The 22,965-nt window shown below is 43.5% G+C and overlaps 1 protein-coding gene across 1 annotated transcript in view; it reads left to right on the top strand.

The window, feature by feature from the left end:
- The window catches only part of LOC115164792 (GDNF family receptor alpha-2), a 65,039-nt gene that overhangs the window by 26,159 nt on the left and 15,915 nt on the right, over positions 1 to 22,965 (top strand). Inside the window, exon 4 of the mRNA XM_029717608.1 lies at positions 1,223 to 1,586. Coding sequence (XP_029573468.1) covers positions 1,223 to 1,586 — 364 coding nt within the window. The remainder of the gene's footprint in view (positions 1 to 1,222; positions 1,587 to 22,965) is intronic.

The raw sequence follows: 22,965 nt of genomic DNA, 5'->3' as shown, positions 1-22,965 counted from the left end.
CCATTGTTATGTAAATGCAAGCTGGAATGTACCAGTGGCCTGGCGTTGGCCCCAGGTGAGAGCAGGTCCAGTGAGACATGGGTGCCGGCCTGCGTAGATGGAAACAGAAAAACCTGAGCCTTTTGGGTAAAACATGTGGTTAAATCCTGGATGGAAATGCTCCGTGTTTGTGTGATGTCCATTCTGTGTATGGCATTTCTAGGATTGATCATCTGTGATGCACCACTTACAGACAGTACAGCTGCTTATGCAGTCCATCGGAAAGGTTTTTCCTCAATGCTGCGTGATAGACACAGAGTGAGATTGGTTCTGTTGAATAAGAGATGAATCTCCCTGGATGTCACCAAGCCAGCGCACCCTCTGAAATACCATCATCTACAGGAAGAGGGAGGTTATCTTCTCTAATACAGCCTAAATACAAGGAAAGCGGAATGTGAGTGAGTGTGATACTCTTTTATTAGTGATATCTCAAAAGCAGATGGGCATGTACCACCACTAGTCCAAACTGCTCTCTGACTATGCACATTTATTGACTTCTGTTTTCTACGATATCTAGATGACATGGTGTGATCACAGTAAGTAAAGGAAATGGTTCATCTGCCACTTAAACTGTCCAATAGGCCACAATACAGTGAGCCTTTCCCATGTCCTTGAGCTCCTGTGTTTAATATCCTATACTCACAAACCAATTACACATGTCAATAAGCAACAAGACATCTAATTCACATGTTGTAAACAGTAGGTCTGTGTCATGGTGTTTAGTTACAGTGGTACATCATGTTCTTTCTTAGCGGTGGGAAGAATCCAGGGAGACATGAAGCAATCAAATGAGCAGAATCAACTTTATTCATTCACATTTCACTCAAGGCCTCTCCAAATCAATTATTCAGTAAGAATGGATATAGACGAGCTATCCAAGTCTCAGATGGCTTGGTGTTGGCTTGGAAAAAATATATGATATTGAATAACCCCTAGCATAGGGAGAGCACTAAGACCATCATCATGAAGCCCACTTTCAGCACTTACAAACTTGACAACATAAATGGTCATAAGTAGTCGGAGCACATCAACTTAACTTGTGTTATCATGATGGTGTCAAAGAATTTTGTCACGAGCCAGTTAACAAATGCTATAGGTCAGACCCATAATAACAACACAGCTTTGCAATAGATAGTTAAGTGCATATTATTTTTCCAATGCTCCCCTTCCCCCTTCTCTGCAGGGATGCACACTGTCACCCCTAAAGCCAACACCTGCTCTGACCCCAGCAAGACTTGTAACCCGTGCCTGGATGCAGCGAAGGCCTGCAACCTCAACAACACCTGTAAGAAACAGCGCTCCACCTACATTGCCACTTGCAGCAAAGGGGAACCGTGTAACCGTAAGCGCTGTCACAAGGCCCTTAGGCAGTTCCTGGACCGTGTACCCACCAACTACAGCCACCAGCTGCTCTTCTGCCCCTGCCAGGACCTGGGCTGTGCTGAACGGAGGAGGCAGACCATCGTGCCCTTCTGCTCCTTCGAGGACAAAGTCAAACCCTACTGCCTGGAGCTAAGGAAGAACTGCCGCCAAGACCCCCTCTGCAGGTAAGAGATTTAAGAGTGGGGATTTGTCTGTGTGTCCATATTTCCATAAAAAAAGTATTGACTCAGAGGGTTGAATACTTTTGTAATCAAAATATATTAGTGTTTTATTTTTCATATATATTTTTTTTACAAACATTACAATTTCTCTTCCACTTTGACATTACAGAGTATTTTGTGTAGCTCGTTGACAAAAAAATGACAATTAAATACATTTTAATCCCACCTTATAACAAAACAAAACAACACAAAAAAAGTCAAGGGGTGTGAATACTTTCTGAAGGCACTGTATCTTAACGTGTAACATCAACATATTTTAACATACAGGTACAAATTTGTTGTCCATAAAAACGAAAAGGTTTATTTTTGTTCTTTAATTGCCTACCGTCCAGACACGACATGACACACACAAGGCTGAAAGAAGCATAGGAGCAGCCGAAGAGCAGCGCCCCTGGAGCAGGTTAGGGGTTAAGTGACTTACTCAAGGGTGCAGCCGTCAGCCTAGCTTTTTGAACGGGCAACCCTCTGGTTACTGGCCTGCCCCACAAGAGTATAAACTAGAAATGCACATGCCCCACCCACCTGAGGATCTGTCTTTTTCAGCCATCTATTTAATGTGTTTGAGGGGTGCAGCATCCACTTATCAAAAAATATGTTTTCATTGTCACACACCAAATAGGTGCAGTGAAATGTGTTGTTAGTCATGGTAATACAGCACCCCTGAAGCAAATTAGGGTTAAGTGCATTCCTCACTGGCACATCGTCAGGTTTTTCACTTTGTCAACTCAGGTATTTGAACTAGTGACCTTTCGTTTACAAGCCCAACACTCTAACCACTAGGGTATCTGCCACCTTACAGGTATATGTGTGTACGTGCATAAGTGAGCAAGCTGTTTACCAAATGCAGGTATTGCTGAAATGAATTATCATACTCTTATATACCCTTATATATGGTAAATAGGAAAAGAAGATCAGATAAAGAATGTTGGACTGCAATCTCCTCCTGTGACATCCTAAAGTTTAGATTTCAGTGTTCAGCATCGCCTCTTCACTGTTGACGTTGAGACTGGTGTTTTGTGGGTACTATTTAATGAAGCTGCCAGTTGAGGACATGTGAGGCATCTGTTTCTAAAACTAGATACTCTAATTTACTTGTCCTCTTGCTCAGTTATGCACCGGGGCCTCATACTCCTCTTTCTATTCTGGTTAGAGCCAGTTTGCGCTGTTCTGTGAAGGGTGTAGTACACAGCGTTGTACGAGATCTTCAGTTGTACGAGATCTTCAATCTTTCCGATTTCTCGCATGGAATAGCCTTCATTTCTCAGAGCAAGAATAGACTGATGAGTTTCAGAAGAAAGGTCTTTGTTTCTGGACATTTTGAGCCTGTAATCGAACCCACAAATGCTGATGCTTCAGATACTCTACTAGTCTAAAGAATGCCAGTTTTATTGCGTCTTTAATCAGCACAACAGTTTTCAGCTGTGCTAACATAATTGCAAAAGGATTTTCTAATGATCAATTAGCCTTTTAAAATGATAAACTTGGATTAACTAACACAATGTGCCATTGGAACACAGGAGTGATGGTTGCTGATAATGGGCCTCTGTACGCCTCTGTAGATATTCCATTACAAATCAGCCGTTTCTAGCAACAACAGTAATTTACAACATTAACAATGTCTACACTGTATTTTTGATCAATTTGATGTTATTTTAATTGACAAAAAATTTGCTTTTCTTTCAAAAACAAGGGCATTTCTAAGTGACCCCAAACTTTTGAACAGCAGTGTATATAAATAAACTCAGCAAAAAAAGAAACAACCCTTTTTCAGGACCCTGTCTTACAAAGATAATTCATAAAAATCCAAATAACTTCACAGATCTTCGTTGTAAAGGGTTTAAACACTGTTTCCCATGCTTGTTCAATGAATCATGACCAATTAATGAACATGCACCTGTGGAATGGTCGTTAAGACACTAACAGCTTACAGACGGTAGGCAATTAAGGTCACAGTTATGAAAAGTTAGGACACTAAAGAGGCCTTTGTACTGACTCTGAAAAACACTAAAGGAAGATGCCCAGGGTCCCTGCTCATCTGCGTGAACGTGCCTTGGGCATGCTGCAAGGAGGCATGAGGACTGCAGATGTGGCCAGGGCAATAAATTGCAATATTCGTATGTGATACGCCTAAGACAGCGCTACAGGGAGACAGGACGGACAGCTGATCGTCCTCGCAGTGGCAGACCACATGTAACAACACCTGCACAGGATCGGTACATCCGAACATCACACCTGCGGGACAGGTACAGGATGGCAACAACAACTGCCCGAGTTACACAGGAACACACAATCCCTCAATCAGTGCTCAGACTGTCCGCAATAGCCTGAGAGAGACTGGACTGGGGGCTTGTAGGCCTGTTGGAAGGCAAGTCCTCACCAGACATCACCGGCAACAATGTCATCTATGGCACAAACCCACTGTCGCTGGACAAGACAGGACTGGCAAAAAGTGCTTTTCACTGACGAGTTGTTGTTTTCTCTCACCAGGGTTGATGGTCAGATTCGCGTTTATCGTCAAAGGAATGAGCGTTACACCGAGGCCTGTACTCTGGAGCGGGATCAATTTGGAGGTGGAGGGTCCGTCACGGTCTGGGGCGGTGTGTCACAGCATCATCGGACTGAGCTTGTTGTCATTGCAGGCAATCTCAACACAGTGTGTTACAGGGAAGACATCCTCCTCCCTCATGTGGTACCCGTCCTGCAGGCTCATCCTGACATGACCGTCTAGCATGACAATTCCACCAGCCATACTGCTCGTTCTGTGCGTGATTTCCTGCAAGACAGGAATTTCAGTGTTCTGCCATGGCCAGCGAAGAGCCCAGATCTCAATCCCATTGAGCACGTCTGGGACCTGTTGGATCGGAGGGTGAGGGCTAGGGCCATTCCCCACAGAAATGTCTGGGAACTTGCAGGTGCCTTGGTGAAAGAGTTCGGTATCATCTCACAGCAAGAACAGGCAAATCTGGTGCAGTCCATGAGGAGGAGATGCACTGCAGTACTTAATGCAGGTGGTGGCCACACCAGATACTGACTGTTACTTTTGATTTTGACCCCCCCCCCCCCTTTGTTCAGGGACACATTATTCCATTTCTGTTAGTCACATGTCTGTGGAACTTGTTCAGTTTATGTCTCAGTTGTTTAATCTTATGTTCATTCATTTCGTAGTATCCAATTGGTAGTTACAGTCTCATTGCTGCAACTCCCGTACGGACTCGGGAGAGGTGAAGGTTGAGAGCCGTGCATCCTCTGAAACACGATCCAACCAAGCCGCACTGCTTCTTGACACAATGCCCAGTTAACCCAGAAGCCAGCCACATTAATATGTTAGAGGAAACACCGTACACCTGGCAACCGTGTAAGCCTGCATGCGCCCGGTCCGCCACAGTAGTCGCTAGAGCACGATGGGACAAGGACATCCCTGCCGGCCTAACCCTCCCCTAACCTGGACGACGCTGGGCCAATTGTGCATGGGCCATGGGTCTACCGGTCGCGCACAAGGCCAAATATACATTGTAGTTGCTTACCAAGACGACATTGAATGTTCCTGAGCGACAGAGTTACAGTTTGTACTTTAATCGGCTTGAAATTCTATGACAAGACTTGAACATGGCTGTATAGCAATGATTAGATGACTTTGAATGTTCTTGAGCAGCAGGTAGCCTAGTAGTTAGAGTGTTGGACTAGTAACTGAAAGGTTGCAAGATCAAATCCCTCAGCTGACAAGGTAAAATCTGTTGTCTGTTGAAAAAAAATCTGTTGAACAAGGCAGTTAACCCACTGTTCCTAGGCCATCATTGAAAATAAGAATTTCTTCTTAATTGACTTGCGTAGTTAAACAAAGGTCAAATATATATATTTTTAAAATAAATTAACAACCAACTTGACAGAGCACCTCTCCGATGCAACTCTTCCCGGGGTCCTTAGTGTACAAGAGAAAGTAGTGCACTATGGTTTCTGTTTTATATTTTCCCAAATTATGTTCTCAGTTTTATTTTTCTTGGTTTAAATTTTTTTTTGTGTGTGTTTTCACTCTCAAATGTACAATTATTCATAGAGAAACAACGAAATTGGATGTTCTGAGTCCATGTCAATGATTAAATCACATCAGAATACCTTTTTTGGGGGGTCTGGAAGAAAACAAACACATTTATTTTTGTTCGACATGGGTCCCATTATGCCAGGCGAAAACCAAAAACCTTATTCCACAATAATACCTCATACCAACAGTCAAGCATGGTGGTGGTAGTGTGATGGTTTGGGGCTGCTTTGCTGCCTCAGGACCTGGACGACTTGCCTTAATCGAAAAAACCATGAATTCTGCTCTGTATCAGAGAATTCTACAGGAGAATGCCAGGCCATCCGTTGAAGCACAGCTGATGCACAGCTGGGTCATGCAGCAAGACAACGATCCAAAACACACAATCTAATCTACATGAAAATTGCAAGAAATTTACAAATTTGAAGTTTTGGAAGTCCAGACCTAATCCCAAATGAGATGTTGTGGCAGGACTTGAAACGAGCAGTTCATGCTTGAAAATCCACACATTTTGCTGAGTTACAGCCGTTCTGCATGAAAAAGTCGGACAAAATTCCTCCCCAGCAACGTGAGACACTGATCAACAACTACAGGAAGTGTTTGGTTTGAGTCATTGCAGCAAAAGGTGGCAATTACTTTTTCACACAGGGACATTGGGTGTTGTATAATTTTGTTTATGAAATAAATATGTAATTGTGATATTTTTTCACTCAGGTTCCCTTTATCTAATATTACGTTTTGGTTGAAGATCTGATAACATTCAGTATAAAAAATATGCAAAAGTAGAGAACATTAGAAAGGTGGCAAATACTTTTTCACAGCACTTAACTCATGAAACCACACAATCCTTGACAACACACAGCACCAGTCAAAAGTTTGGACACACCTACTCATTCAGGGGTTTTTCTTTATTTTTACTATTTTCTACATTGTAGGATAATAGTGAAGACACCACATCTATGAAATAACGCATATGGAATCATGTAGTAACCAGAAAAGTGTTAAACAAATCAAAATATATTTGAGATTTGAGATTCTTCAAAGAAGCCACCCTTTGCCTTGATGACAGATTTGCACACTCTTGGCATTCTCTCAACTACTTTCACGAGGTAGTCACCTGGAATGCATTTCAATTAACAGGTATGCCTTGTTTTAAGTTAAATAGTGGAATTTCTTTCCTTCTTAACGTGTTTGAGCCAATGAATTATGTTGTGACAAGGTAGGGATGGTATACAGAAGATAGCCCTATTTGGTAAAAGACCAAGTCCAAATTACGGCAAAAACAGCTCAAATAAGCAAAGAGAAACGACAGCCCATCATTACTTTAAGACATGAAGGTCAGTCAATCCAGAAAATGTCAAGAACTTTAAAGTGTCTTCAAGTGCAGTCACAAAAACCATCAAGCGCTATGATGGAACTGGCTCTCATTAGAACCGCCACAGGAAAGGAAGACCCAGAGTTACCTCTGCTGCTGAGGATAAGTTCATTAGAGTTTACCAGCCTCAGAAATTGCAGCCCAAATAAATGCTTCATAGAGTTCAAGTAACAGACACATCTCAACATCAACTGTTCAGAGGAGACTGTGTGAATCAGGCCTTTATGTCCAAATCGCAGCAAAGAAAGCACTACTAAAGGACACCAATAAGAAGAAGAGACTTGCTTGGGCAAAAAAACACAAGCAATGGACATTAGACTGGTGGAAATCTGTTCCTTGGTCTGATGAGTCCAAATTTGTGATTTGTGGTTCCAACCGCTGTGTCGTTGTTAGACGCAGAGTAGGTGAACGGATGATCTCCATATGTGTGGTTCCCACCGTGAAGCATGAAGGAGGAGGTGTGATGGTGTGGGGGTGCTTTGCTGGTGACACTGTCTGTGATTTATTTAGAATTCAAGGCACACTTAACCAGCATGGCTACCACAGCATTCTGCAGCGATACGCTATCCCATCTGGTTTGCACTCAGTGGGACTATCATTTGTATTTCAATAGGACAATGACCCAAAACACTCCTCCAGGCTGTGTAAGGGCTATTTGACCAAGAATAGTCTTTGGTTTTGGCGCAGTAATAAACTGTCGTAGGGTAAACGGTGTCCTTTAAAACCTGTTGGGGCTAGGGGGCAGTATTTGCACGGCCGGATAAAAAACGTACCCGATTTAAACTGGTTACTACTCTTGCCCAGAAACGAGAATATGCATATAATTAGTAGATTTGGATAGAAAACACTCTAAAGTTTCTAAAACTGTTTGAATGGTGTCTGTGAATATAACAGAACTTAGATGGCAGGCCAAAACCTGAGAAGATTCCATACAGGAAGTGTATTAGACTATTTTACACCATTTTAAAGACAAGACTCTCGTTAATCTAACCACATTGTCCGATTTCAAAAAGGCTTTACAGCGAAAGCAAAACATTAGATTATGTCAGGAGAGTACCCTGCCAAATATAATCACACAGCCATTTTCAAAGCAAGCATAAATGTCACAAAAACCAAAACCACAGCTAAATGCAGCACTAACCTTTGATGATCTTCATCAGATGACACTCCTAGGACATTATGTTATACAATACATGGATGTTTTGTTCAATCAAGTTCATATTTATATCAAAAACCAGCTTTTTACATTAGCATGTGATGTTCAGAACTAGCATACCCACCGAAAACTTCCAGTGAATTTACTAAATTACTCATGATAAACGTTGACAAAATACATAACAATTATTTTAAGAATTATAGATACATAACTCCTTTAGGCAAACGTTATGTCAGATTTTAAAATAGCTTTCCGGCGAAAGCACATTTTGCAATATTCTGAGTACATAGCTCGGCCATCACAGGCTAGCTAATTTGACACCCATCAAGTTTGGGACTCACTAAACTCCCAGGACTTCTACTTCAACAACAAATGTTGTTTTGGTTCCAAATAATCCATAGTTATATCCAAATACCTCCGTTTTGTTCGTGCGTTCAGGTCACTATCCGAAGGGTAACGCGTGAGCGCATTTTGTGACAAAAAAATTCAAAATATTCCATTACCGTACTTCGGGCAACTTTGTATTCATTCAAAGGCTGAAAGAAAAAAATTGAGAAGTCTCATGAATGCGCATCTCAGTCTGACTGTCCCCAGGCTGACCACTTACAAACTCTGCTGCTGTACTTTGCCCAGAGACAGCAGACACCCCATTACACTTTCTGGTGGCTTTAGAGAGCCAATGGAAACCTTAGAAAATGTCACGTTACAGCAAAGATGCTGTATTTTCGATAGAGATGCAACAGAAGGACAACAAATCGTCAGACAGGGCACTTCCTGTATGGAATCTTCTCAGGTTTTGGCCTGCCATATGAGTTCTGTTTTACTCACAGACACCATTCAAACAGTTTAAGAAACGTTAGAGTGTTTTCTATCCAAATCTACTAATTATATGCATATTCTCATTTCTGGGCAAGAGTAGTAACCAGTTTAAATCGGGTACGTTTTTTATCCGGCCGTGAAAATACTGCCCCCTAGCCCCAACAGGTTAAACAGCTTGGACAATTCCAGAAAATGATGTCATGGCTGTAGAAGCTTCTGATAGGCTAATATACATAATTTGAGTCAATTGGAGGTGTACCTGTGGATGTATTTCAAGGCCTACATTCAAACTCAGTGCCTCTTTGCTTGACATCATGGGAAAATCAAAAGAAATCAGCCAAGACCTCAGAAAATTATTGTAGGCCACCACAAGTCTGGTTCATCCTTGGGAGCAATTTCCAAATGCCTGAAGGTACCACGTTCATCTGTACAAACAATAGTACGTAAGTATAAACAGCATGGGACCACACAGCCGTCATACCGCTCAGGAAGGAGATGCGTTCTGTCTCCTAGAGATGAACGTACTTTGGTGTGAAAAGTGCAAATCAATCCCAGAACAACAGCAAAGGACCATGTGAAGATGCTGGAGGAAACAGGTACAAAAGAATCTATATCCACAGTAAAACGAGTCCTATATCGACATAATCTGAAAGGCCACTCAGCAAGGAAGAAGCCACAAATTTGTGGGCAGAACTGAAGAAGCGTGTGCGTGCAAGGAGGCCAGCTTTGTCAGGAAGAATGGGCCAAAATTCACCCAACTTATTGTGGGAAGCTTGTAGAAGGCTACCCGGAAAGTTTGACCCATGTTAAACAATTTAAATGCAATGCTACCAAATGCTAATTGAGTGTATGTAAACTTCTGACCCACTGGGAATGTGATGAAAGAAATAAAAACTGAAATAAATCAATCTCTCTACTATTATTTTGACATTTCACATTCTTAAAATAAAGTGGTGATCCTAACTGACCTAAGACAGTGGATTTTTACTAGGATTAAATGTCAGGAATTGTTTAAAACTGAGTTTAAATGTATTTGGCTAAGGTGTATGTAAACTTCTGACTTCAACCGTATATAAAGCAGTCACATAACAATCATACTTTACCAACCCTCAGCCACTCTCAGCCCATCCCACCTATCACCATAGACCACCCTCGTTTGGTTTCCATTTGCCATACATGTTTCAATTGTATTGTGATGTTTTATATAATTTTCCAAACTTTCTAATCGTATAGTATCCACAGATTGTGAGCTAAAGATGAAAACCTTTCCTACTGGTATTTTTATATTATTTATTGACTGACTATGTCTTTCCAAATTGCCCAACACTGCTATTTGTAAAGTTAATTTTAAGTGCATGTTGGGATTTTTTAACCATTCCTGAACCTGTGACCAGAAACAAGCTACATAGGGGCAATACCAGAACAAATGATCTATTGATTCTGTCTCTTCACAGCAACATTTATAGAGCTGAGATTGTTGTATGCCCCATATATATATCATTCTGTTGGTTGGAAGAATTGTATATAATAATTTAAATTGAAAAATTCTAAGTGTTGAATCAAGTGTAGTTTTTTTGAACCCGTTCATTAACCAAGTGCCATGGAATTGGTACATTGAAAATCTCTTCCCATTTATTTTGCAACTGTCTGCAACTGCAGCTGTCAACATTTTTGTCCTCAAATGAGTTCCATTCAGCCAATTTGTATCTTTAATATACGGCAGGCAAACAAGTTCCCTACCTTCTCCCTTTTCCACTTGCCTCCTCCATTTTTGTGGTAGTGCTGCAATCAGTTGGTTGTCAAGTTGGATTGAGCAGATATTCCCATATATTTTCAATAACTGCATATGTGACATAAGTCCTCTGTTTCTATTCATAATATCATTAACAAATATAATACCATTTTTAAACACTTTTTCCATAAAGAATGTTTTTGTATTAATCAGTATATTTGAGTTTAACCGTAACATTAATTGTAATATTTGTTCTATCTTTTCTGGAGGATAAAACTGAAATTGTAACCAGCTTGTATGGCTTGTTTAACCCCTTAATGTTCTTGTTGGATGTAATTTTAATACCTAGCATTTCAATGGCCAAAATAAATACATATGGAGACAACGGATAGCCTTGTTTTACTCCTCTAAAAAGCTCAATACTTTCTGAGAAGTAACCATTATTTACTATTTTACATCTGGGGTTGCTGTACATAACTTTAACCCATTGTATAAGAGATTCACCAAAATGAAAGTAATCCAGGCATTTATATATAAATTCCAGTTGTACTTTATCAAACGTCTTTTCTAAATCTGCTATGAAGTCCAGACCTGGTATCTTCGGTGTTTCATAATGTTCAATTGTTTCAAGTAATTGTCGTATATTATCTCCAGTATATTGTCCATGTGAAAAACCTGTCTGATCAGGATGAATAATATCTGGTAAAAACCTTTTTCATTCTATGTGCTATGAATTTCACCAGGATTTTTGCATCACAACATTGAAGTGTTAGAGGCCTCCAGTTTTTTAAATGGACTGGATATTTACGCTTACCGCCTGAGTCCTGTTTTAGTAGTAATGAAATCAGACCTTCTTGTTGAGTAGCTGAAAGTCTAGAAAATGTGGCGTCTTAACTGTGTGTTACATTCATAGTTTGGCATGCTGTTTAACTCTTTAGTGTTAGTTCGCATGATGCCTTTGTGTTTAGCTCAAGTTTACTGTTTCAAACTATTCCTGCAGTGTCCAATTTTGGAATGTCACTTTACATTCATTCTACTTGAATAGAGGTTCCTTGCCTCCCAGGCTCAGTCGTAATAGAAAAAAACTCCCAATCCCTTTTCTTACAGTAAATCCATGCAGTGTGTTATTAGTGTGTGGAAGGTCCATCGTCTCTCCTCCGATTTATGATTGTCTTCATAATTGCTTTTCGTCAGCTTTGTGTAATCTATGGTCAGGTGAAGTTGCTCTGGGTGACCTTTTCACCCCCCATGTGTCTGCTGTGCACTTCCTTATTGTGACACGTATGAAATAGTCTGTTAGAGGTTATTATCTTCCCCTGTTGTACGCCCTATGGAGGTCAATAGTGCAATGTGTGGAAATAAGATAGGAGTGGGTCAGTGTGACCATAATAAGATACTGGACAAGGGTGCAATGCCCCTACTAAGAAAAATATGTCTGGTATGCAAGAGCATGTCACTAAGATGCTCATTCAATTAATCAGTCTTACTGAATATTCCCATTGTTTATTTCAACCTTATGCGTCCATACTAATTGGCCACACAGTAAGGCATTCTGGTAGTGGCAGATCTGTCACCTGCCACCTCAATATCTCTACCCACCTACCCATCTGTACTATGCCTATATTTTGAGCCATCTAATTTGCACATGATCTGTTTGTGCTCGGTTTAGGATCTTAGACTCGAATGTTCAAATCAGCTTTGATATCTGCTGACAATATTGGCTTCAGACTGCTGAAGGTACAAGGACCAAGGACAGGGATTGTTGCTGTTATTTTATCGTGTGACTTCCTGATGTTGTGAGATTCTCTGGGGTTTACAGAATACTGGAGCTGTGAGATCAGGGCCAGCTTAGATAAAGCATTGTGGAAATGAATGGCTGCAGTATTGCCGTTAACATTGATGATGATTATGAGTGTATGATGCATGGAACGTTATGGTATAAACATTTAAATGTGTGTATTCTTATTTTAAATGTATGCAGTTCTGTCCTTTGAGATTTTATTGTTTATTAATGTTCTGTATTATGTCATGTTTTATGTTTTGTGTGGACACCAGGAAGAATAGCTGCTGCTTTAGCAGTAGCTAATGGGGTTCCTAATAAAATACAAAATACTAGATAATATGCATTAATCTGCAAGTAAAGACAATTGTAAAGCAGCCCTGCCTTCGCACTCGTCCTAGCCTCTTTACATCATTGAATATCTCAGGCCCTCTTCACTGTGAACAAGAACTAGGCATTGGCTTTTTCCTGCCTCCCCATACCAAGGATGGGTGGATACAGGATGGAAGGAGTGTATCATTGAACTACAGGCTTCCAAGAGTGCTGCCTGATTCCAAATAGGCCGATACATGAGCAGCCCCATTTCATCTGAAAGTTGACTGGTGGGGATAGAGAATCAACCCTGCTGTAGCTACTGCAGGAGAGGCCAGTGGTTTGGCCACAGTGGTATAGATCTCCAGCCATGTCTTCAGAGGCTAATCTGGAGGCGAAAGAAATGCACACATGTGTAGGTGAGGTGCTGACTAGAGGAGTAGAACACTTGAAAAAGAAAAGGAGAGCCACACACTCTAGGAGCTCAGATGCAATAATCGTCTAACCTGTCTTCAGAGGCCAACAGACATCCAGTACCAGCATAGTCGGATCTGTGGGGGAGCTACGTAGAGCTGAAGAGCTTTGAACAAGAACTAGGCATGGGCTGTTTCCTGCTCTCACACCTGGCTTTAGTTCCATTGCGGATGTTTTTTCATCAGTCTGCACAAACAGAGCATTCCTCCTGTGTTGCCTCGGCCTTGCTGATGGATACAGTGTTTACTCTGCAGGGTCTGCTGAGTGACGATAGTTATATTAGGACGTGCCCTGTGTACTCTAGGTCCAGAACAGTAGGCCCTGCAGAGCTCAGTGAGTCTTGTATGTACACTATTGATTGACCAAACAATCAATGCAACACTTCTATCTTTGATTTATTTCCTCTGTTCCTCTTGCTTTACTGTGTGCTCTTTGATTGAGTTATTTGGCCAATAGGTTTCAAAGCAGGGAGCTGAGAGATTATCGATCACTGAACAGTTAGCCCGACCCAGATACTGTACATCTCGGGACTTTGCTTACAATATATCAGGCCCCCACCCCACCTCAACATCCAACTGAAAAGGCCAGCTTTGCTTTATAGGACAACAGAGGTTTCCACTGAGGGGGGAATCAAAACCAGGAAGGTGATTGGCCCAGATGGCATTTCAGAAGACTGTTCAAGACACAGGCAGCATTTTTCTTAGTTCTCCACTAGCCTTAAAAGCCTGTTTCTTTGTGTATTGCTTGAACACATTTCTATCTTTGCCTTACCTAAAATGAGACAAGTGACAAAAGCAATCAAAGTACACCTACTTGTAATACTGTAAATGTTGGCTTGCACAAGCACGCCAAACGAATGACTCATATACAGCAGTACACTGCTTTAATCAGATCTCTGCAAAAGCTAGGACGTGCTCTGCTTGTTGGCTGTACATAAGAGCAAGAATTGGAGAGAGGGCAGGAGCGAGCTGTGCAGATAATTTCAATACATGGATTACCGTATTCCCAGTTAGTGTACTGTAATCGCTGAGGGAACGGATAGAGGAAGCTGCAATCATTACAGGCCAAGCCTAGCCACCCCCACAGTCTCATCATCATGGTGGAAATGTTATATCATATTTATGCTTCCAAAACTTATCATGGTAATAGTACACGTGGTGAATAAAGCCTGACTCAAAGTACCTCTATTCTATAAGAGCCAAATTCTGAATTGGGAAATTACACCTTTCTTACGCACGACTCTTACCTTATGCAGGTGTGTAACGTGTTTTGCAGGCGTGGTTCCCTTGCGTGCTCTGAATAAATGTAATTCAACTGCTGAAAACCCTCCCACTTGCTGGCTAACAGATTTTTTTGCCCTGACCAACTCTACCATAGAAAAAAACCTCTTACTATGGTCAGGACGTGACAGTACCCCCCCCCACCCAAAGGTGCAAACTCCGAATGCTCCTAAACAAAAACAAACAAAAACAAAAGGGAGGGTAGGGTGAGCAACTCCTGTTTATGGCGGCTCAAATGCAGTCCACATAACCTTAAACTCCAGCAGAGGAGGCGGCTCCGGTTCAGGGCGTAATCCCCGCTCCACCCGCTGATCCTTCTGCTTTATTACCACCGGACCGTGGATCGTCGTCGAAAGAACCGGACTGTAGATCATTGCTGGAGGTTCTGGGCTGCAGGCCGCCGCTGGAGACTCCGGGCTGCAGGCCGCCGCTGGAGGCTCCGGACTGGGGAGCGTCGCTGGAGGCTCCGGACTGGGGAGCGTCGCTGGAGGCTCCGGACTGGGGAGCGTCGCTGGAGGCTCCGGACTGGGGATGCGCACTGGAGGTCTGATGTGTGGGACTGGCATAGGTGGCGCCAGACTGGTAACACGCACCTCAGGGCAAGTGCAGGGAGGAGGCACAGGACGTACTGGGCTGTGGAGACACACTGGAGGCCTGATGCGTGGGACTGGCATAGGTAGCGCCAGACTGGTAACACGCACCTCAGGGCGAGTGCGGGGAGGAGGCACAGGATGTACTGGGCTGTGGAGGCGCACTAGAGGTCTGGAGCTTATGGCTGGCACAACCCGTCCTGGCTGGATAACCACCGTAGCCCGACAAGCGCGAGGCGTTGTGACAGGTCGCACGGGTTTGTGTTGGCGAACTGGGGGTACCGTGCGTAGAGCTGGCGCAGGATAACCTGGGCCGAGAAGACGCACCGGAGACCAGTAACGCTGAGCATGCATACTCCTTCCTGGCTGAATGCCAACTCTAGCACGGCACCTGTGAGGAGCTTGCACCGAGCGCACCGAGCTGTAGCTGCGCACTGGCGACACAGTGCGTATCTCAGCATAACATGGTGCTTGCTCGATCACTCGCCCCCCACAGTAAGCACGGGGAGTTGGCTCAGGTCTCCAACCTGACTCTGCCAATCGCCCCGTGTGCCCCCCCCCAAAAAAAAAAAATTGTTTTGGGGCTGTCTCTCGCACCTGTCTAGTGGTTTGTACAGTGCCTCATAATAACTCCGCTCTGCCTTCGCTGCCTCAATTTCCTCCTTCTGCCGGCGATACTCCCCAGCCTGACTCCAGGGTCCTTCCCCGTCCAGAATTTCCTCCCAGGTCCATTTCTGTTGCTCCTGGGCACGCTGCTTGGTCCTTTTGTGGTAGGTTATTCTGTCACGGCTGTCGAACAGAGAAGACCAAAGTGCAGCGTGGTTGTAGTTCCACATTTTTATTAAATCCGTGAAACTTTGCAATACATAAATAACTGAATAGACAAAACAACAAACCGTGACGCAGAGAGAAACAAACACTACTCAAAATATAATAACCCACAAAACCCAGGAAGAAAAACCCCTACCTAAATATGATCTCCAATTAGAGACAATGAGGACCAGCTGCCTCCAATTGGAGATCAACCCGAAAAACTAGAACTTAAACATAGAAATACAAAACATAGAAAAACACAAAACACCCCCTGTCACGCCCTGACCTACTCTACCATAGAAAATAACCTCTTACTATGGTCAGGACGTGACAATTTAGGGTTAGGAAAGTATTTATGAATCATAAAAAAACAGGCTTGAAACCTTTATGCATGAATGAAAAAAAACGGTGGTTTGATTAATTCCGAATATTTCAACATTCAGTTCTTTAACCCATGGTAATGTTGGAAGATTAGTGTACATAGAATAGTGTACAATAGTTGGCTATATCCTCCTCTATTGCCTGCACTAACCATGGAACTGTGTGATGACACAGCCAAGTATTGTGCCATTTGTCGGGTTTAAACTCTTATGGCTTGGTCTGCGCTCCACTCCAGAACAATTTAATTAGACTGTCTCGTTTTTATATTATCAACTGTTACTAATGATCCTCAGCAACAAACACATGGCCGTGACGGCGTTTATAAAGAAGGCAAATGAAGGGAAACGAAACAATGTAATTAAATGGAATGAAAATGTAGGATATACCAACTGAAGGGGACTAACAGTAAATTCACAGTTGAATATGTGTGGTTATTAGCCCTACTGATGGTCGATACTGATAGTGGCAAATGTTTTACATGATAGAAATATGAAACCGAGAAAGTCGAGGTAGACATTCGAGAGTGCCCATCCCTGCAAGTTAAAAGGCCGTACAATTTAAATTCTGCATAATGGCACAGCTTTTCATAAACTTTACTGTGGGAAAGTTGACATGTTGATATGCTTCAGTTTGCTGCCATATGACTGGTTTTACATGTGTCTCCAGCGATTATAAGGTAAAATATATCTAAAACAAGGGTAATTTGTATTTACAATTACCTTTATCCAAACAGATTACTCATTTACAGTGCCTGGAGAATGCTGTTATTTCTATAAGAAAAAAGAAAGTAGATGCTTTTTCCACTTGGAACCAGTACTCTAGGTTCACTAGACCTTATTCATGGTTTCCTCACACTTGAAGGTGGTGGAATTATTAGGGAATTAAGTCAAGGTCAGAATACGGGGTATCTGTAAACACACATCTGCTACACCTTCATGTATTCAATCTCCACCTAAAACGAATAGCAGGTGAATAGCATAATATTCTCATGCTTAAGTTCAATGTCAGAATACGCGTAGAGAGAAAAGTGCATAAAAAGGGAATTACGTTCCATTTACATGCTCATAACTCGGGTCGGAATCGGGCCCTAACTGAGGAATGTTGTTAAAGTGACAAATAGTTATTTAATTAGTCATAATCATTATTCTGTGTAGCTCCCTTTTGTATTTCAGGGACAGTTCATATATTAATAGATTTGTTTACCCAAGTTTAAGTGTTTTGTTTACCTTGTTTGGAGACTATTAGTGCCAATAACCTTGAGTAATCTACTTACCCTCACCAAATAGCTTAGCCGTTGCTGCTTTGTGTGACAGTTAATTTAGCATTCATTCATGACATCACAATATATGGGGGTTGCATGATGTCAGTAACGAACAGAGGGAGAGGGAAAACAAAGGTTGAATTGTCTGTGATTTTCTGGTCACTAAAAAAATAGATGTTTAATCAGACTTGAAGAAGAGCACCAAATTAAAAAGGATTAATTAAATATAGTCAAATCAAATGGTTAGCCTCATTACTTTGATTTCTCTGCGAGCAGTACTTATAGTGCACAGGCAACTTAAGTGAACTGCAGCAACACAGCAGTGCCTTTGACTGAAAGTCACATGCCCATATGCCCTTTTAGTCTTGAGAACGTGTCCCAATAAATGTGTAGTCAAATAGCCTTGTGTTTCCAAATAAATGGGCCCTCTTGATGTTCCATCAAAGGACAATTGCCCGAAGCTGCTGTGAAACTGTCTACTGACGCTGATTAAATAGAGAAGGCCGGGGACAACAGCAACCAGCTAAAAGGCAATGCTAGAATTGCTTGTAACACAGGACTTTGAGACAATGACATATATTTTTGAAGAAGCTTATTTTACTGAGAAGAAAATGGACAATTATGATATGGTTGAAATGCTTTATTTTTTACTTTTCCATCATTGTGGATGTGCATGCTTCATCCTTTAGTAGGTTGAATAGTCCATATGCAGTACACCAGATAAAGAAAAAATGGAATGGAGAACAACCCATCTATTGTCAGCTTCTATTATTTCAATCAGCATTTAACACTGATGAATTGACAAAAGGCCAATGACCTTTGCCATTGATAAAGTTTAGGTCAAATTTCCTAACTGTGAGTTTGCACAAAGGCACAGATCAAGTTTATCACCCTGTTTCTATGACTAAGCAAAGACACATCTGCAATCATGTACCCATTCAATGTCAAATTGTTTTATCGTTGCTAGACCTAAATGAAGGCTAGAGCCAGTATGTGAGAGTCATCTATGAGCAATACACTTAAAATGAGTGTTATATCAAGGTATGTAAAATGATAATGGTAGTGCTTATCCAGGAAATCAAAAATTATATGTCCAATATTACTGAAATGGTCAAACATGTCATCAAATGTAGAGAGGATGTTTCCCAAAGATATAATTTCTCTGAGATATTCGCTGTTGAGAGGCTATTATAGCCACCATGTCTTAGCAGTTGATAATTGACATTTTCCCTTCCTTCATGAGGAAATGGTTTTTAGACATTCATCTGATTTGACTCAATGTTTGTCATCGGTGGCGATAAGGAATACAATTCCATGTTAAAAGCCATTAGTTTTCTATTACGGTTGAGGAAGATGGATAGGCACTCAACACTGACTGAATTACTGTGTTTAAAGCGTCAAATCTTTTTCAAAGGAGTCTACCTCTACGGGAGCTCCCTTTGCCACTTCCCAGGGCTGAGTGTCTGAAATGGCCATAACACTCTGAGAGGCAGACAGCCTGTCATTTCAGTAGTGAGCTGTCTGCCAAGGTATAATGGAAAAGCTGTGGCAGCCATAAAATGTGCTGCATCTCGATGTTGGAACACTATTGTCCAAACACTCCGGACACCTTTCTAAACTTGAAATTACTGTTTTTAAAGGAAAAACATGCAGTCCGTTTCCACATCCTCTACACCTGGTGCAGACACATTATTGTCCAAAGTGTTTTTGAGCAATGAACAGGTTGTCCATGGAAACATCCACATGGAAAGTGTTAGTGATGACTGTTGGTTTTTGCAGATGTAGAAAAGAGAGGATGCGTTATGGCTAGGCCGGGAAGTCTCTCAGTCTCCACACACCTCAGTTTCTCTTTATCAAAGGCTGTGATGGGATGTTATAGGGAACAAGCAATTTGTTCCAGTCAGAGAGGAAGAAGATGAGAGGCTTTCTGTAGAGAAGAGGGGGGAAGAGGTGCACAAAGCCCTTGTCCCTGAAACAAGGCTTAGATGTGATGTTCGCAACATGTCACTTTGAGAGCCACTCTGCGTGATTTGATAGGGAGCGGAAGGAGATGGAGCCAGAGTAATGAAGTGAGGAACAGTGGGCTTGCTCGTGGGCCTATTCTGTGCATCCAGGCTGCAGAGAGTGTTACCTGATCATTTCCTCCAGACAAATCTTCAGCCTCTGCACTTCTCATTGAGATGTGGAGGACAGAATATAATAAGCATGGGACTGTTGTTGTCCTGTATTCTTTGATTATTCATTAATATGAGATGGATTCCCACACCCCTCAACCATCTCAATTCCCCAAAACATCTCACCTTCTGCTTAAGATTACACAGTCAACAGTAAACAGTATTCTGAAACAACTTTATTATGCTGCAAGGGTGTGGAGCAAGGGCTGCATAGTCAAAATCATTGGGGCGGCAGGTATCCTAGTGTTTAGAGTGTTGGGCCAGTAACCGAAAGGTTGCTGGATTGAATCCCCGAGCTGACAAGGTAAAAATCTGTTGTTCTGCCCCTGAACAAGGCAGTTAACCCACTGTTCCCCGGTAGGCTGTTATTGTAAATAAGAATTTCTTCTTAACTGACTTGCATAGTTAAATAAATAAAATGACCTTTGGCCTTCAAGCCATTATTGTGTTATTGACTGTACGTTTGTTTATCCCATGTGTAACTCTGTGTTGTTGTTTTTGTCGCACTGCTTTGCTTTATCTTGGCCAGGTTGCAGTTGTAAATGAGAACTTGTTCTCAGCTGGCCTACCTGGTTAAATACAGGTGAAATAAAAAATAAAATAAAAAAAGAAGGGTCGGGGCAGGGTAACATGAATAAGTCCAAGTTGGATAGGGAGGGCATGAGGGCTAGTGAATCACTCCATCTTAGTGGGCGTCAGTGATTTGTAAATACACGACAACTGTGCACATGCTTCTCCAATAAACCTACTTAACTGGATTAGTGATGCCACCCTCCAGGTATGAATACATTTAAGCTTTTATCATAAACACACATAAACAAAAACACACTATATTTTATCAGTTAAGAGCCAAGTTGGGTAGCACTTGAGATGACCATGATAACCGTCTCAATTGGAAATTACCTTTAAAAGCTGCATTGTCGACAATGTGCAAATAGATTGAATCACAGTTTAAAATACATTACTATTTGACTATTTGTTATTTATATACTTACAGTGTGTCACGTCCTGACCAGTAAAGTTTGTTATTGTAGTTTGGTCAGGGCGTGGCAGGGAGGGTTTGTTTAGGGTGTTTCGGGGTTGTTTGGGTTATGTTCTATGTGTAACGATCGTCGTGCAGGAAGGAAGAAGTGGACCAAGGCGCAGCTGGGAGTGAACACATGTTATTTATTTCAGACTGAAATAACACGGTCAAAACAGAGAATAAACGTATCGCTACTGCTCAAACAAAAAGAGACAACAACCCACAAACATCGTGGGGGGAAAAGGAACTTAAATATGATTCCCCAATCAGAGGCAACTAGCGACAGCTGTCTCTGATTGGGAATCGACATAACCCAACATAGAAATACGCCCCAAAGCAAGGCTATACCAAAACATAGAAAATAAACTATAGAAATGCCACACCCTGACCAAAATAGAAGAGTTCACCTGGTCAGGGCGTGACAGTACCCCCCCTACAACGGTGCGTACTCCCGGCGCACCAACCTAAAGTCTATTAGGGGGGGACCCGGGTGGGCCTGGCCCCGGGCCCACCCGGGTGGTGGGCCCGGGGCCAGGCCCGGTGGAGGCCTCGGTGGAGGCTCTGGCCCCGGGCGTGTTTCTCCCCCTGCCTCCACCCTAGCCCTACCCCTCTGGCCCGGACTGGACCACGGTGGAGCGGCATGCTCAGGCTCCGGAGCGGAGCCGCCGACCGGAACAGGACTGGTCACCGGTGGACCGGACACAGGCCGTGCCGGACTGTGGACACGCGCCGTGGGCCTGGTGCGGGGGACAGGGACGGGCCAGACAGGACCGGGGACACGCACCACCAACCTGGTGCGGGGAGCAGGGACGGGCCGGACTGGCCTGGGGACACGCACCACCAACCTGGTGCGGGGAGCAGGGACAGGCCGGACTGGACTGGGGACACGCACCACCGGCTTGGTGCGGGGAGCCGGGATGGGCCGGACAGGACTGGGGACACGCACCACTAACCTGGTGCGGGGAGCAGGAATGGGCCGGACAGGACTGGGGACACGCACCACTAACCTGGTGCGGGGAGCAGGGACGGGCCGGACTGGACTGGGGACACGCACCACTAACCTGGTGCGGGGAGCAGGAATGGGCCGGACAGGACTGGGGACACGCACTACTAACCTGGTGCGGGGAGCAGGGATGGGCCGGACAGGACTGTGGACACGCACCACTAACCTGGTGCGGGGAGCAGGGACGGGCCGGACTGGACTGGGGACGCCTGGCAGCTCGGGACAGTCTGGGCAGTCTGGCCACTCCGGCAGTTCAGGGCAGTCTGGCCACTCCGGCAGTTCAGCGCAGTCTGGCCACTCCGGCAGTTCAGCGCAGTCTGGCCACTCCAGCAGTTCAGCGCAGTCTGGCCACTCCGGCAGTTCAGCGCAGTCTGGCCCCTCCGGCAGTTCAGCGCAGTCTGGCCACTCCGGCAGTTCAGCGCAGTCTGGCCACTCCGGCAGTTCAGTGCAGTCTGACCACTCCGGCGACTGTTGACTGACGGGCAGCTCCGACGACTGTTGACTGGCGGGCAGCTCCGACGACTGTTGACTGGCGGGCAGCTCCGACGACTGTTGACTGGCGGGCAGTTCCGACGACTGTTGACTGGCGGGCAGCCCTGACGACTGTTGACTGGCGGGCAGCTCCGACGACTGTTGACTGGCGGGCAGCTCCTGCCCCGTCAAACAGCCCTTGTGCCCCCCCCTAAAAAATTCTTGGGGATGCCTCTCGGTCTCCCTAAACTCTTCCATCGCCCTGGAAATGCTCCTCCTTAACTCGGCCCATGTCCATCCTTCCTCTTCGTTCCTCTGCTGCTTGGTCCTGGTTTGGTGGGTTGTTCTGTAACGATCGTCGTGCAGGAAGGAAGAAGTGGACCAAGGCGCAGCTGGGAGCGAACACATGTTATTTATTTCAGACTGAAATAACACGGTCAAAACAGAGAATAAACGTATCGCTACTGCTCAAACAAAAAGAGACAACAGCCCACAAACATCGTGGGGGGAAAAGGAACTTAAATATGATTCCCCAATCAGAGGCAACTAGCGACAGCTGTCTCTGATTGGGAATCGACATAACCCAACATAGAAATACGCCCCAAAGCAAGGCTATACCAAAACATAGAAAATAAACTATA

Source organism: Salmo trutta, chromosome 27 (assembly GCF_901001165.1).
Source record: "Salmo trutta chromosome 27, fSalTru1.1, whole genome shotgun sequence".
NCBI classification, from domain to species: Eukaryota; Metazoa; Chordata; class Actinopteri; order Salmoniformes; family Salmonidae; genus Salmo; species Salmo trutta.
This window is presented reverse-complemented; position numbering and strand designations above follow the sequence as displayed.